At 34.3% G+C, this 17,302-nt stretch overlaps 2 protein-coding genes across 2 annotated transcripts; one reads left to right on the forward strand and one right to left on the reverse strand.

Annotated features, from left to right (window-relative positions):
* Positions 1 to 636: 636 nt before the first annotated feature.
* On the forward strand, positions 637 to 10,208 carry LOC125824180 (phosphoglucan phosphatase DSP4, amyloplastic-like). Its single transcript, XM_049503542.1, has 14 exons — positions 637 to 744; positions 822 to 891; positions 2,772 to 2,816; positions 3,034 to 3,127; positions 3,744 to 3,820; positions 3,899 to 3,975; positions 4,082 to 4,162; positions 4,792 to 4,924; positions 6,901 to 6,960; positions 7,344 to 7,400; positions 8,152 to 8,247; positions 8,744 to 8,803; positions 9,319 to 9,426; positions 9,886 to 10,208. Exons 1-14 carry the CDS (start codon positions 719 to 721, stop codon positions 10,018 to 10,020), a joined length of 1,119 nt encoding a protein of 372 aa, XP_049359499.1. The 5' UTR covers positions 637 to 718; the 3' UTR covers positions 10,021 to 10,208.
* Positions 10,209 to 11,070: 862 nt separating this feature from the next.
* On the reverse strand, positions 11,071 to 16,003 carry LOC125824198 (4-coumarate--CoA ligase-like 9). Its single transcript, XM_049503559.1, has 6 exons — positions 14,974 to 16,003; positions 13,083 to 13,272; positions 12,620 to 12,778; positions 12,458 to 12,524; positions 11,547 to 11,649; positions 11,071 to 11,405 (listed from the first exon to the last, which is right to left on the reverse strand). The coding sequence occupies exons 1-6, from the start codon at positions 15,997 to 15,999 to the stop codon at positions 11,280 to 11,282; spliced, it is 1,671 nt and encodes a 556-aa protein (XP_049359516.1). The 5' UTR covers positions 16,000 to 16,003; the 3' UTR covers positions 11,071 to 11,279.
* Positions 16,004 to 17,302: the final 1,299 nt, after the last annotated feature.

Genomic DNA, 17,302 nt, shown 5'->3' on the forward strand with positions numbered 1-17,302 from the left:
AAATCATATTTCAAGAATCACTCGAACTGCAGAAATGCTTTTCATTTATCAAGAGCTCGGGGATAAAACCACTAATATTTCATCTCCGAGATTGACTCCAAATAAATCTACGACATCATCTAAGCTATCTACTACTTCAAAGAAGTTTGTGAAAAATGCTAATTTCCCTTGTAAGTTAACAATTTTGAGACCGATTGGCTCTAGTTTAGAGCTCACCGGAACCCTCACAAAATTTTTGAACTTTGTTTCATTTGAGCGTGGAAAGTGGAAATAACGAAATGAAATGAGTTAGGTTAATTTGAGTGGGTGGAATTTTTGTTTCCAATTGGATTGGTTGGGTATGGTGGAAGGTGGGGTATTTTAAATGCCACATGGCATTTTCTTAAAGTAAAGCCAAAAAAATGAATTTTTAATTTATTAAATATTAATATGCTAAGTAAAATGGCATATATGAGTCATTTCTATAACGGATATATGAGCCACTTTTTAAACTGAGGGCATATTAGCTCCACTTTTTCCCTATTACTAATAACAATTATTACTATATATTATATACATAAATTACTCCATCATATATAAAACGCCAAAAAAATCAAAATAATGCAATAGACTGAACTGATTAAAAAAAACAAACAGGAATTAAAAAATTGTTCATCTCATTTCTGCATCACACTTGATCAGATTCATATTATCCTACAAATCCATTCATTTTCCCAAAATGAATTGCCTTCAGAATCTTCCCAGGTTTTTATTCTATCAATTTGTTTTTTTTTTATAATTTTGTTTGTTTTTCATTTTTTCCCATTAATTTTGGTTGTCAGATCCTCTGGTTTACCACTGAGAAGCTTCACAGGCAATTCAAGAAAGCCTTCTCCCAGTGTTGTTTCACTGGTAATGATCATTTTCACTTATGAGTATTTTGTCATTAGATTTGATTTGATTATATTAGTGATCCTTTAGATTGAGTGTCTGTCGAAAACAAACTCTCTATCTTGCATTCTATCCTTCACCCAACGTGTGATATAAAACTGTTGTTGTTATTGTTGTTGTATTAGTGATATATGGAAGAAAAATTATGTGGGGTGTGTCCAGGAAAGAGTATGAATATACTGGGTGTATACACCGATATACATATGTTGTTAATAGTTAGTTAGAAAGGCTAATCGGTCGTTTAGAAGGTTGTTAGTCAGTTAAGTATATTGTTAGCTGAGATACACTATATATGTACAAATACTGTGCAGGGGGAAAGTAACAAGTACATGTGGAATTAGTCGAGGTGGGTATGATCTGGTCCGGATACCACATTTGGTGGAAACTGGCTATATCAAATCAAATTACTTTGCTTGAAGATTAGACAGAGTTACTTGGTATTTGTGTTGGTGGAAGGTAGCATGTACATGTGGAATTAGTTGAGGAGCGTGCAAGCTGGCCCGGATAACGCGTTTGGTAGAATTTGGCTATACCAAATCAAATTGCTTTCTTGAAGATTGGACAGTGTTACTCGGTGCCTGTGCTGGTGAGAGGTAGCAGGGTAGTGGAATTAGTCGAGTTGCCTGTAAGCTGGTCGTGATACCACATTTGGTAGAAATTGACCATACCAAATCAAATTACTTTCTTAAAGATTGGACAAAGTTACTCAGTGTTTGTGTTGGTGAGAGCTAGTAGATATCTGTGGAATTAGTCGTGATGCATGTAAGTTGATCCAAACATTATAGTTATAGGAAAAAGGAATTATTTTTGGGGACCAAGTTTGGTTGGTGTTGTCGAGAAAGTCTTGGAAATTTTTCCTTTTTGTTTTTCCGCTACTTGGGAGCTCATGGTCTTGCCCCTATAATAGGGGTAGCTCTTTTTCTCATTTCACTGCACAGAAGCAAAAGAAGCAGAAAAACAAGTCACACAGACAGTGAGAAAGAGAGAAAATAGTGTGTGAGTGTGAGGAAAAATGAAGAGTGTGAGGGGTAATATATTAAGTTGTGTGAATCAAAAAGAGGCTATTTTCTTTATAACTGTGGCATCCCGACGCACCTCGACTAATCTATTGGTTAACTGATACCTCCCACAAGCGCAAGTATCATGTAACTCTGTACACCAATTGTTGGATAGATGGAGGAAATCACCTAGCGTTTTTGCTTGAACCTAAGATCTTATACTTTGCTCCTCTTGACCCGCGCTTTCCACGTTAAAAATCTTGGTGTGGCAAGGTGATCTGTTCATTTTGCTATTAGTACTGTGAGTATTATTTTTTGTGTGATATCATTCACAATAATATATTGAAGTAATGGTTGTTGTTAGAGTGGGTTAGAGACCCACATTGGTTGGGTTTGCTTATATGAACTTATACAATCCCCCGCAAGAGTTACCTTTTGGGGTTGAATTGGGCTCAGATGTCATATCTTTACATGGTATCAGAGTCGGGTCCATCCTCGTTTGGACACCCGTTTTATGCTCCAGTTGGGCCTGGACGTGAAGGGGTGTTAGAGTTGTTTAGAGACTCACATTAGTTGGAGAATGGACTGACGGTCTACTTATATGATCTTGGACAATCCTACCCTCTTGAGCTAGCTTTTGGGATTGAAGTAGGCCAGGTGCCATATCTTTACAATTGTAAAGTTAGTTGGATAGAGAAAACATGTTTTCAAAGTTGAGAAAGTGGTATATAAATTGAATGGTGCACAGCATACAAATTGAAATGGCAGGAGCAGTAATCTGTGCTTTCTACTGGTTGTGATCAATATTGAACCTTATCATGCTCATTGTTTTTTTGTATACAGGGGATGACAAAATTTGCTGATCAGCGTCTAAGTATTGTGGCACAGGTAATATTTGAAACAACGATTGATGATCATTCATTAGTATTTCCTTTTGCTTTTCTCTGGGTTTATGTTTTTGAATTCTACACGGTACTCTCAGTATCAATTGGTTTAATAGTTTAAATTGCGAAAGATGTGCCTTCTTTTGTGTCTCCTTTTTTCCCATCTCTAATCTATGAAATCCATTTCTGAATTGCCATTAGCTTACTTTCTCTCTTTCTAGGTAGTATCTGGTCCTGAATCTAGTACAGCGAAGGACAAGGATGCGGGAAAATCTGATACATACAGTCATGACATGACTGCAGCTATGGGAGCTGGTTAGTCTATCTTCCTATGCATTTTTTAGTTTTGTGAACTTTTGTTCTTTTACAGTGAGGAGTTTTCTGCTGCAGACTTTTCCGATCTGAACTGGAAAGCTATTAAACTTATTAGTTTCTTTGACATATCAAAGAAAACTTAAGTAGGTGTTTGGGCATGAATTCCAAATATTTTTCACTTCATTTGGAATTTATGGAATTGGAATTGAAGGTGGAGTTGTGTTTGGTTATACTTTTTGCAATGAAGATTTGGAATAATGTTCATGCTTGAATGTACTTAAATACAACTTCAAAAGTGAAAAGTGAGCTGGAAAACATGTTATAAGTTGTTTCCCAAATTGAAATACAACTTAAGTTGAATTTAGAATTTTCCTGGCCAAACACTGATTTTCAAATAAAGTGAAAATATATTCGGGAAAACATCCTTTCTTTGTGCAAACTGCAAATCCAAGTTTGCTCTATGTAAAAACATGATTCAGTTGTATTAGCATAACTTTCAGATTATCAAACTTAGTGACATACACTTACAGTGAGTAACTAATCAAGAAAAGTTTGCAGTCCTATTAACTAACTAATATGTGTGGCACTCATATCGTCCCTGACCTTCTTAATGCAGTCTTAACCTATAGGCATGAGTTAGGAATGAACTACAACTTCATCCGTCCAGATTTGATTGTTGGTTCATGTCTACAGGTAATGAGTAATTCCTTTTCTTTAAACATATCATTCTTTTCACTTCCTTTTTTTTTTTAACCTCCCAAAAAATGGCAGACTCCTGAGGATGTGGACAAGCTTCGCAGTATTGGAGTTAAAACTATTTTTTGCTTGCAACAAAATCCAGATCTCGAGTATCCATGAAATATGTCATGATTATTTATTTCATGTCGGATCAACAAATCTGTTTCACCCTCAATCTAAGACATTTTTTACAAGTCCTTAATTAGTGTTTTCTAGATATTTTGGGGTTGATATTGATGCAATTCGTGAATATGCCAACAAATGTGGTGATATTGAACACTTGCGTGCCGAAATAAGGTTAGTTTAACTGAAAAAATTCAGCAGGGCCTTGTTTTGTGGTTGTAACTCTCTCTTTCTCTCTATATTTCTATCTCTACCTTTCAGTTAATGTAGCATTAGAACTTCTTGTTTTAAAAAAAAAAATCACTTCTTTGATGTTACAAATAGTGCAGGAGTTTATGCAATTGAGAAAGACAATGGTTTTCATTCTGTTACTTTTAAGTTCTAAAAGGAAATAAATCAAAGATTAGAGTTGGTTTGAACATGAAATAACAGGTTATATGAACCTAGGGACATGAGTATGCACATTTAAAGGACAAGAATGGGCTAAGTTTTGCATTCATGTTAAAAAAATTATTATGGAATATATAGCCCATGAATCAATTCCTTTTCTTCCTTCAATTACAAGAAATGTAATTACTAAAGGTAAACACACTTCTTTGTTTCCTTGTCGCTGGGTGGGAAGTTGCGGAAAACTTTTACAGATACCAAACTTGTTAAACTTCTTATTATGACTGCTAAATATACCTGCAAGGGTGTATGCACTTTTCGTGATAAGTACATTATGTCTACTAGACTTACAACATAATATTATACCGTGTGAGATTATTTTGTTCTCGTAAGTGTGTTGATACTTGATGAAGCAGGGATTTTGATGCATTTGATTTGAGATTGAGGCTTCCAGCTGTAATAAGAAAACTGAACAATGCCATCAATAGAAATGGGGGTGTGACTTACATACACTGCACAGCTGGACTTGGCAGAGCTCCTGCAGTTGCGGTATGTGCTTTAAGTTTCTTTGTGTCATGTGATGGATGCAATTGCATTGAAGTACTTATTTGTCTGTCTTCTGGGAAGATCTTAATTTGTGTTGTCGAATAGAAGAAGGTTGCTATAACTATAGTGTAGTCCTTGCTTTTTTGCTATTATTATTGTATAACACTTCTATCAACAATAATGTGCTTTCTTCAAAATGATTTCGACTAATCATGTGCAACTTTTTCTTCCTAGGGAAACATAGTATGTTCTTATTACTTGTACCTCTAATAAGATTTACTTGAGCTTGTTCGTTGGTAATCCTTTAAGAGTGTTGTTGATGCACTAATATATGTTTTTTTGTACTTAAATGCAAGACCCTAAATAACTATAGTGGCCTACATCCTCTTCAATATGAAAAATACAGTCAATTTCCTTTGTTTGAATAATTAAGCTTCATAATATAATTATCAATAGATTAGCAGTCTTTTCCTGTTGATAGTCTCTGTTTCTCTCACTTCATTCCCTGCCTCTTCCTCTCTAACCTCCTCTCAATCTTTGTGCCTGAATTACTGCCGACCATTCCTTTCCAAATTTACCACTCATTGCTGTCTTTGAGAATTGCAGAACTAAACATGAAGTCCTTGCAAATTCAGTGGCGGAGCTAGAATTTTTAATAAGGGGGTTCAAAATCTAAAGAAGTAACCACACGAACTAACCGAAGGGGTTTAACATCTATATATATACATAAAATATAATTTTAACCATGTATAAATAGTACTTCCTCCGTCTCATTTTATGTGGCACCATTTGACTTGGCATAGTGTTTAAGAAAAAAGAAAGACTTTTGAAACTTGTGGTGTAAAACAATCCTTAGATATTTGTGTGGTTAAGATTCATTTCATTAAGGGTAAAAAGGGAATTTTAAAGTTAAATTGTTTCTAATTATAGTAAGGTGACATTCTTTTTGGAACGGACTAAAAAGGAAAGGGTGCCACATAAAATGGGGTTCGGATGAAACCCCTAACAATATGTTGGCTCCGCCCCTGCTTGCAATAACAGAATCAAATCCATGGTAAATAGTCTCCTTCTGCACTCTACTCTCCTCTCATCTCCAAATCCCAGTCCTAACAGCTAACATTTTCCGTACCCATCTCTAACTTTCAGCTTCAATTTAAAAAATCACCTGATCCAAATTGTGAATTTGAGCAGATTGTGTGTTTTCTTTGATTCTCAATTAGCAGTCCAGTCCCTCCGCTTTGTGCTTAGAAGTCCATTGTGGCCGCTCTATTATAATGATGTGGTGATTGTTACTTGCATTTGTTCTTGTGTTTTTTGCCACTTTGTCGTGTTGGTAATGGAGTAGTAGTGCAGTGGAGAAAATCACCATAATTTCATCAATGTCTGGATCCCTTCTGTGTGCATTGGTTCATGTTCTGGATTCTTCTAGGCTTCAAAGATGTAGGGTAATGATTTGTTGCCTTGGTCAATGGCATCTCTGGTGTTTGCTGGCTGCAGGTACAATTAAGCAAGGGGAAGTGAAAAGCAAGTAGGAGAACAGACCATTCAATTGTTGGTCATACTCCAAATTAGAACATTGGTCAATTGTATGTGTTGAACCGTGTGACACCTCATTCAAATGTTTAAGCAGTTAGAGAGGACACATTTATTTACTTTCACCTTGCTTACGACTCGTAACAATTCTTAGCTGGCATGGTACTTTTTGGGTTTGCTTGCAAGTTGTAAACAAAACAATGTGTGATTGTAGTACTTAAGGAGAAAGCGATCTTTGATAAGTTATTGCAATCTGTCAGATTTCTACAGATATGCACCTTCCTGGAACACTATGTTGTTTTATTTATCAAATTTATCTTGTAATTTCTAATTTGAAAAAGTGTCTTGGACTTGAAATGCAGTCACGATTAGTTGGAATTGTTTTTCTATTAATTTAAGCTACATTGTGACTGAACTTGTATTCTTTTTGGAACTTTGAACTGCAGTTGACATATATGTTCTGGGTTCAATGCTATAAGCTTACTGACGCTTTCAGTTTACTCATGGTAATTTTCCCTCTATTTTGGTTATGTAGTTTCACTTTTTGAAAATATTATTATTTCTTTCTGGCTTGCTATTACACCAAGTGCTCTTTGAGAATATTTACCATGACTTGTGATCCGTGAGGAAGAAGATCTCATCTTTTTGAAGTTGATATCATCTGTTAAAGATGATGTTCTTTTGGTCTTTGCACCAAAAATCTTTATGGTGGTGACCTGGATAAAGAGTTCATGGTTTTTTTAAAATTTTAAGCCATCACCTTAAAGAGTTTATGTGGTCGCATCTGTAGCAAAGTTTTAAAGCTGATTATTGCCAGTTGAAGATATAGTAATCCATGGTTTATATCTTTTTGTGTATCTTGACCATGTCTTTTTGCATCTTGTTGCAGAGCAAACGTCCCTGCTTTCCGAAACTAGATGCCATCAAAAGTGCCACAGCAGACATTGTGAGTTCTATTATCGTTTTAACAAATTATCATTCCATAATTCCCTTGTGACTTTTGGAGTTGATGTGGGGTGCATGGTATATGTATTGCAGTTTGTCACTTAATAAAGTGAATTGGAAATTTATATTGTTAGTTAGGATCGATATTATTACTTATAGCTGACCACAACATACTTTGTTGAAAGGTCAATATTTTAATAAAAACCAATACCAGTAGATACTGTATCTCTACTAAGAATCCTAGTGTACCTCTAAACCTGAAAGGTATTCTTTTTTTAGCAGATTATCTTCAATGTCATTACCTACTCCAAATACCAAATACATATAAATTTTCTATTTGTCCTCTCAAATATGTCAATATTTTGTGTAACTGTGTACAAGACTCTTGAGTTGCTACATTGTAATTAATTGACTATTCTACATATGAGTCTATTTCACCTTGTTGGTTGATAGTAAAATTTTAATAGGGTACGAAAATGAACAAAAAAAACAAGCTTTTCTCCCTTTAACAACTTTTGGAAATTGAAGAAGAGATGCAATCCATGCTTTCCGACGTATTCTTTGCCGTGCTCACTTGTACATTTGTTTTCTATAAAGGGATGCATGTCTTGTGATTGTAGTCGAATTGGGAAATATTGGAAGATTGTGGTGGTTTATCCCTGTACTTGTTTTCATTATGCTTTCTAATTATGATAGACGGTTATTCTCATATATGCTTTTCTGTTCATGACTGAGTTTCTTCCTGTTTAAAGCTTACAGGCCTTAAAAAGACGCCTGTCACGTTGACATGGCGTGGTGATAATTGTACTACAGTGGAATTATCTGGACTTGATATTGGCTGGTGGCAGGTAATAGTCAAGTTCTTCAGAATGTTTTATGGTTTTTTCAGCTGCCCATAATATACTGAAGTTCATCATTTTCAAATTTCAACCGTCGATTGCCCATAACCTGATTAATAAATTTCAGTGGAGGCACTATGATATACTATTACTGTTTTAAAAACAATAATTAGAAAACATAAATTGTCAGATGAGTGTTACTGTTTATTTTTGAGAAAATTGTCTCAATAATGTTAGTCTTTTAAATTACCAAAGATCAATGCATTGGATACAGGTAGAGCTATTTTATAACAACCACACTCCCTGTCGGCATTTTGGTAAGAGCTCTTACTACTTTGGGAAAGAGCATCCAGGAATATGAACTACGAGTTTCCTTTGTTGTAGTGTTTTATTGCCTTTTACATGTTCGTAAAGAAATTTCATAAACTATTCTTCTCAATTTGATGCAACTCTGCTTTATTTCATGCTTAATATTAGAGCTGATTTAACTCTTAAATGTTTTCAGAGAATACCGTTAAAATTTGACAAGGAACGAGGTTTGTGGACTCTCCAGAGGGAGTTGCCAGTAAGTATGTTGTTTTAGGCTTCCAGTGTTTCTTCCTTTCTCTTTCAAGATGCAAAATTATGTAGAAATATAATTGGAAAGTAATATCGGTTTTATGATCTTAATATATATCTTGGAATCCACATTGTGTTTCAGATATGCTTCATTCCCTTATATTACAAAGGATTAACAATCTAAAGAAATTGCTATAAATTAATGGGAGAACATACAACAAATGTTTCGTAAAGATTGTCAATCCTAGTGTCTTCTCCATCAGAGGCGGATCTAGAGTGGTGGGAGTGGGTTCCCGGGAACCCAATAACTTTCATGCATATTTTGTATTTATGTTAAAAAATCTATTAAATCTATAAGAAATATTCATTGGAACCTCGTTAACAAGTAGTCTCTTGGTCTAGTGATAGAAATGGAACTTGTTGAATTTTTGCTACCCTCTTTGATGAGGTGTTCGATTCCTTTTGATCATTGGGAATCCATAAGATTCAAATCCTAAAGCCGCCACTGTTCTATATTTACAGGAAGGACACTATGAATACAAGTACATTGTTGACGGTGAATGGATATGCAATGAGTTTGAGCCGATCACTTCTCCCAACAAAGATGGATATGTCAACAACTATGTAGAGGTAAGGAACTAATTTCACTTGATTGTGGAGAGAGAGGTCTCATGCCTTTCTCCTGTCGTTTCGTCTTACTTATGCCCTTAGTTATTCCAACGAAGGTCTTTCTCATGTAACAACATCTCTAACTGACAAGGTAGGGATAAGGTCTACGTACACTCCATCCTCCCCAGATCCCACTTGTGGGACTATATTGGGTTGTTGTTGTTTCATTCATTGGAATTTACTTTCATACTCCTGTCAAAATGTCTTTTTCCGAGGAACAAGACATAAACGCAGATCAGCGACTAAAAACTAGATGGAAGTGTTATCCATACTTATCACTGGACATCTCATTGTGCTACAGTGAAGGTGTTTAGTCTTTATGTCTAATTTTTACACTTACCGTTCAATCTAGAGTTGCGATTCTTTGGCTTCACAAAAATCATCTCTTACCTCTAATGTTCAACTTGGACGTTCCATCAGGTTCTTGATGAAACTCCAGACAAAATCGCTAGTGCAGCAATACGGAAGAGGCTCTCCGGTGATGACCCTGATCTTAATTCATACGAAGGGCTCATAATCGGACAATTTCTCGAAGCTTATGCAGATGTAGAATGAAGGAAGTGAACGCACAGCATACTTATTACTTACAATTATAAGTGTATAATTGTAAACAAAGCCAATAATCTGCTATAACTCATGCAGTGTAATTAGGATGTAGTTGTTTGTAGTATCAATAAGAGTTGTATGATACGTTTACAAGGAATGAAATGTTGTAGTGAAGTAACAAGCTCCTTCTTCTTCTTCTTCATGTCTTTCTTTGGGGGTGTAAAACACTCCTTTACAAGGAGACATTTGATTAAGAATAGACGAGTACTACTACCGCACGACAAGTGTCACAATTAAGACGAAGGAGGCTATTCCAAGTTCATGGTAATGTTCTTAATTTGTTTTTAGAAGAACGCACACCCCAACCCAGCGGGAGAAATGAAATGCATAGCCGCGAGGCGATAAAATTAGACCAAAAAAACATAATTCGTTCAACCCACTTATGATTTTCGAGTTAATATCTCAAAAGGTCACTCAATTTTGAGAATTTATTTAGCAAAGTCATTGAACTTTGTTTTGTATCAATAAAATCACTTAACTTACACTTTTGTATCAAAATAATCATTCAACTTAAACTTTTGTATAAATAAAATCACTTAACTAAATTTATCATTGAGTTTTTTTTTATATCACAAAATAGTATTTTTTATGCCAAGTATACATTAATGGAGTTTAATTATTATGCATTTAATTAAGCAACAAATAAAGGTCTCTTGGGTTGAATATATATCACGGGTAAATTCTTGATTTAGTGTGGTAATCCTATTAAATTAAGCGAATACATTAATAATTATGGCTGTCACGTCTCATTTGCAGTGGAAATTTTGTAATTAAACTTCATTAATAAATGTATACATAGCATAAAAATAACTACGAAAAGGAAAAAATATTCCTGTGTAAAGCGCTAACTAATTTGTTTATCAAAACTTCTCAATATTCTCTGCTAGGTTAGGTTTAAGACTTTAAATTATAACCAACAAATAAGGGGTCCTGGGTGGGATATATCACGGGTAAAATGTTGGTTTAGTGTGTTAATCCTATTAAATTAATAATTAAGGCTAAATTTAGTTAAATGATTTTATTGATACAAATGTTAAAGTTGAGTGAAGATAAATTCTCAAAGTTGAGTGACCTTTTAAGATATTAACTCCATGATTTTCATAGCAAAATATACTGCAAATAAGGTGATGTAGAAGACTTAAAACAACATACTGTACGTTCATATTCAACTGGTAGTTTAGAATATGCAGATATCTGTAATTGTTCCGTCATAATCTTGCAGAAGCACCATTAGTCGCATGATTAACGAGTTCTCTTCTCAAGATCTTTCCAGCTGGAGATTTTGGTATTGCGTTGATGAATGCAACGCGACGTATCTTTTTGTATGGTGAGACCTGCAAGGTATTTTCTGGTTACAATATGCATCTGTTGTTTATTTGAATGTGAAACAATCAGAGAATTTATGCATTTCTTCTACTTACACTAATGCAATGATCAAGCAAAATGGTTTTGGTTATATTCACTTGGAGGTTTACCTGTTTTGCAATGATATCTATAATTTGTGACTCGCTAATAGTGCTCCCAGGTCTTCTGACTATGTAAGCCATAGGAATCTCCCCTGCTTCTTCATCAGGATATCTGGATTCAGGTGAGAAAAGAGCGTATTAAGATTTGGAATGTCAAAAAATCATCAGAAATTGAAACTCAAGATTTGCTTGGGCAGTTTATAATTTCCACGGCTCGCCAAATGCTCAAATAATATACATCAGTGTCTCAATTATATTTTACTGTCACCTTCAGAGCTAGAAAGAAAAAGATCATTTAAAAGGCAGAACGATTTGTTGATATTGCTTATGCCATTTGCTTAGTTCACAGTATTCCTATGCCAGGCAACAAATCATATTGAAATACTAGTCTTGAATTTGAATCTAAAATGTAAATCTTACACTTCTATTTTATCATTAATAAGTATGAAAAATGTAGAAATAACGGTAAGATAAGTATAACACAGGCTTCTACGAGAACAGATGCAATTGCATAGTGGACTGAGGATTCACGTGATGTTCCAAAAGCCTTTCTAAGTATCAGGGTCACAAAGTTAAAAGGCATGCTATGACAAATAGAAGTTTAAAGCATGCATATGACGTAAATTTTGTAAAAGACAATGCAAGTATTAAGAAAATTTCAGTACACATGGCATGCTAGTTAAATATTAGTGAGGGAATATGACAAAGAAGTAGCCTCTTTGTAGAGGAAGACTGGTTTGCAAGTTTTTGTACACTAATGCCCATTGGTTAAGTTGCTTTGCAGGAAATGCAGTATGATATCAAATGTTAATTGTACAAAAAAATATTAGTAGTATGATTTTTCCATCATAATGATATATGATAACATGATAAGAATAGGGAGACAAAGACGATTGAGGAAGACAGAGAAGATCACATACGGAATAACTGCTGCATCAGCAACATCAGGAATTGACTGAAGTAAATGTTCAAGCTCGGCAGGGGGACCTGAAAGTTCATCCATTCGTAAGATAATGATGCAGTAACATAGTAAGAGTGAGATGAGAAGTTTGCATACTAGTGGTAACAATATATTTAGGGACCGCTATAATTTACCTGATATGCCTTGTACTTTATCAGTTCTTTTAACCTATCAACAACATATAGAAACCCATCCGCATCAAAATAGCAGAGATCACCAGTTTTCAGCCAACCTTCTGGATCAAGTGTTGCTGAGGTAGCTTGTTTATCTCCAACATAGCCTGCCATTCACCAATATTCTCTTTCAAAATTCAAGTGTGACTGAAGAGTATTCTAAAGGCCAAATTGGACATAAAATTACCAGTAATCATATAACAGTAGGTTTCAGATTCTAAATATTGCAATCTCTTATAAGTATTATTTAGCTCCTTGAATGAAATCAATAAGACTGACTCATATGGAATATCAATCCGAAGTATCAGAAGGAAAATCCTCATCTGTGGTATAGTAGTAAACTATGCTAGTGATTTTACTTACTAACTCAATGCTGTGAGTTGTAAATTATTGAGTATAAACAGGCATCACCTTTCATGATTGTTGGAGCACGTAACCAGAGCTCTCCACGCTGTCCAGGAGGCAAGGTCTTTCCACTTTCAGGATCAACAATCTTAGCTTCCACATTCACACCAAGGCGACCAGCAGATCCATACTGGTTTGATTCCTCAGGGCCATTCATCCCTGTTGCTCCTCCAGTAGTCTCAGTCAGACCATATCCCTATGATGCATCACAATTGAACACATTAAACATGAAAAAACAGTGTCAAATCATTACACACAGGCACAATATGTATAATCGTGGCATCTAACATAACTTTATAAGCAATAAGTTCGACAAATTTTAGATAAAAAATAGAGTAAGAATAATAGACTATCGTCCAAGAAGTTGATAACTTGATATATCCCACTTTAACATGTTTGCTACCGTGCTTTATAAAAAAATAGAAACAAAATAAAAATTTGCAATTCATTATGTTCTACACTTTTCAAACACATATTTGAGGAAAGGGAGTACAAAAAGAGTTGAAAGAGGATAAAATAGTGCTAGTGTTAGCGGACAGAAGTAAAAAGACAAAATAAGAATTCTTGATTTCTTTTAATTGAAAAAGGTTATAGAGAATAAAATAATACAGATTTATATAATAAAAAAAATATATTACTCAGTACTTTTTATAGTAAATGATTGAAATTTTAAAGAAAAAATTATAATACACAAATATAGGGAAAAAATTATGTAATTACATGACTTAAAATAACATAATCACTAAAAATCCCTACCATTTGAATTAATTAGAAAAATCTTCTTTTTCCTTCTATCTTAACATTCGGATACATCACTCCACTTTTATAACATACATCTTTGTTTGTTTGTGTACAATGTATCTGATACAAATATTATTGTTGAACATAACCCCAATTATTTCAAACTTAAATCAGTATGAATCTGGTTTATTGTCATGTATCTAATACATAACTTATATATTTGATATATAACTTATGTATAAACGTATCGAAGAAGGAGCAATGCATCCACAAATTTTTAAAAATTTAAAATTATTATAATTTAGAAAACTTTCGAAATAAAATGTAATTACTATCCAAATTGTTAGGATTTCTATACTTTAAACAATTTTTTATTTTTGATAAAATTTGAGCCCCTTAAAATTGGGCATATGTCTTATTGGCCCTAGCCATAGATAGAGCTGGCACTGGGCACCAAAAGCTTTATGCAGTGAAGACCTCAAACTTTGTAAGTAACCATTTGACAGTATTTGATTATGAAAAAAAATAATTAAAAATCAAAGTGAAAAAAAAAATTGTGTTTTGATTATAAATATAACTTAAAGTTGAATTTTGAAAATTTATGGTCAAAATGTTTTCCAGAGTTGCTCCAAATTAAAAAAAAAAAAAATCATGGCCAAATTGAAATTTAAAAAGAGAAACGCTTCATGCACATAATTGAAAATATTGATTTACCTTTTTAAGCAATCATTAGATTAAAATTTAATAGAGATTCTTCATTTAAAATTAAAATCCACTTCAAATTCTTAACCAAATGAGACATTTTTAAACACAAAAATATCATACAATTGGAACAAAATAATTTAAGATACTTGATTATTGTAAGCTTTTCAAAAGCTTTCACATGGTCGAGACAACATAAGCAGCATTTTATAATATAGTTAGTATTTTATTATATAAGCCTAAATCCAACAACTTCCTAATTTTTTTTCTTTTTAATCAGTGCTTCAATAAAATATAATATCCTGACGTTTATTATTTGTTTATGTATTTTGAGTAAGGACAATTTTAATTCATGACAAAATATTTCCGCGAAAAGAAAAACATGCCATGAGATTAACATTTTCCGTTCACACACACACTATCCAACTCTAGCGCGTGATAACCAAACACATACCTGCAAAATCTCCACGTTAGGAAACCTGCTCTTGAACCGCTCTGCCACCTCCTTCCCTAGCGGCGCTCCGCCGCAGGCTAGCAGTTGCAGTGAGCTGAGATCATACTTCAATGCCAAATCCGACTTCGCCATTGCCACCACTAGCGGCGGCGACACCGGTATGTACGTAACTCTGTACTTCTCCACCGCTGCTAACATCTTCTCGAAATCAAATCTCGCCGTCATCACCATCGTTTCACCCATACTCGCTAGCCTAATCAGCATAAAAAATCCAAACACGTGAAACAACGGCAACGTCATAAAAGCGACCGCTTGCTCCGTGATTTCACCTTCATCAGCGGCATTATCATTGAATCTGTTATGGAACAAACTAGCGATTAACGCGATTAAATTCCGGTGAGTTAATTCTACGCCTTTTACTTTCCCAGTAGTTCCTGACGAGTAGAGAATCGCTGCCGAATCGGACTGGTGAATGATTGGGTAAGAGATGGGATTAGAAACAGGGATTTGAATCATTTTCCGAAATTCAGGCGAATCGAGTAGAATGGTACCGAGAGGAAATAGCGCAGAAGGAAGTTTACCAACAGTAGAGGAAGTAGCAAAAGCAATGAGGGGTTTACATAGCTGAACCATATGAGTTAACTCGGAAGAAGAGGAGAGCGGATTAGCCGGAGAAACGACAACGCCTAGGGAGAGGAGTGCGAAGAATACAACTGGAACATGGATTGAAGTAGGAGAGAGAACAAAAGCGACATCGTTTTGTGAAAGTGAAGGGTAACGAGCTTGTATAGAAGCAGCGAGATTTTGAGTCTGGCTAAGAAAATCGGCGTAAGATAAGCGGTGACCGGTATCGGCGTCAACGAGGAAAGTAGTGGCACTAAGATTGATTCCGGTGGTCGGAGAGTTGAGGAGAGAGAGGGCGTATTGGACGATAGAAAGAGGCTCCGTTAATGGCGGTAATGACACAGATGGTCTTAAGCTCTTGAAAATTTTGGTATCTGGGCAATAGCCATTTTTTGGATCCATGGATATTTTTAATACTGTGTAAACTTTGTTTTCAAAAATGAAGAAGAAGAAAGAGGATCTATATATAGAAGTTCAATACTAACATCGATAGGATATCGATTATTATAGTAATTCGTATGAACGTAGGATAAACAAATGGAAATGAGGATAATAGTTATTTTGGGCAAGTTGAATTGAAGTAAGAAAAGAAGTGAGAAGCCGACGATATTGAACAAGAGTATGCTGAGGTTTACGTATTAAATTTGAGAAGAAGTATGACTTGGCTTGGTTGGTGGTGGCAGTGTTTCTAATAAAATAGTGGATCCTTATAATACACATAAAAAATTCATGTTTTTTTCTTTAATTTTTTTCTCTTTATAGATATAATAAATGGCTTTCTAAAAAAAATTCCTCTTTTTAAATTTATCCCCTTTTCATTCAATTGTTACTATCTCTCTGTTCAATTTTATTTACTTGTTTTAGTATTTTAAAAAATATTATTTTTGACATTAATTATCTCTTTATCAAGTCTTAAGGTTATATGTTAATTAATGTGGATATTATAATTTCAAAATTAATAGAATTCGAATTTGAAATTTCTCGCAAGAAGAAAGAAGTGTCGAAAATAATACTATAGTGCAGTCATACTCGTGATTTCTGCTGTGTTGTTTGTACGTTACTGTGAGTGACAAATGAAAACCAACACACGTTTCTCTAAATTCCAGACTTTTTTACCTTCAACTGTGCCGACACTTTCTCTATTTGTGTACCTAAACTTTTTAGTTTTATTTTGATTTCTTACTCGATATTTGTTACTTACTTTAAAGTTTGATTAAATTTAAATTTGCATCAAAAAAATTCATATTAATGGTAAAACATTTTCTAACAAAAACGATTTCATATTTAGAATAATTCAAATTCAAGAACTTTGAACTCCATCCCGACTCTTGTTGGTCTGTGCCTAAAGTTTCAACTTTCATTGTCATTGAATATTGAATATTGTGGGGCATTATTACTCTTTTCGTTCCACTTGAGTTGTCAATTGAGGGGTGTCAAGCGGATCAAAAGAGTCTGTGGTAATAATTATGTGGGTTAAAATTCACGTATTTTAGATTTTTAAAAACTGTTTCACTATTTTTGACCACGTGGATTATGCCAATAATTGAAGACGACAAGACAAGACTTGATTAAATAGATGAACAGATCTTAATACTTTCATTTTTCTTTAGATTGGAAAAACAATTTAAAACTTCTGAGTTAATTTTAGAGGTTATTGAACTTATAATATTATTGTAGAAAAGTTATGAAATTGATTTTTTTACAC

This window comes from Solanum verrucosum, unplaced genomic scaffold (genome assembly GCF_900185275.1).
Source record: "Solanum verrucosum unplaced genomic scaffold, falcon-dt-bn FXZP01000088.1, whole genome shotgun sequence".
In the NCBI taxonomy this organism is placed as follows: domain Eukaryota; kingdom Viridiplantae; phylum Streptophyta; class Magnoliopsida; order Solanales; family Solanaceae; genus Solanum; species Solanum verrucosum.

Coding starts and splice junctions, on each gene's coding strand:
- LOC125824180 (XM_049503542.1), top strand. CDS start 719: ATGAATTGCCTTCAGAATCTTCCCAG. Junction 7,401..8,151: donor AAAGTGCCACAGCAGACATT/GTGAGTTCTATT, acceptor TCCTGTTTAAAG/CTTACAGGCCTTAAAAAGAC. Junction 9,427..9,885: donor ATGTCAACAACTATGTAGAG/GTAAGGAACTAA, acceptor ACGTTCCATCAG/GTTCTTGATGAAACTCCAGA.
- LOC125824198 (XM_049503559.1), bottom strand. CDS start 15,999: ATGGATCCAAAAAATGGCTATTGCCCAGATACCAAAATTTTCAAGAGC. Junction 11,650..12,457: donor GCTGATGCAGCAGTTATTCC/GTATGTGATCTT, acceptor ACCTGAATCCAG/ATATCCTGATGAAGAAGCAG. Junction 11,406..11,546: donor TAGATATCATTGCAAAACAG/GTAAACCTCCAA, acceptor AATACCTTGCAG/GTCTCACCATACAAAAAGAT.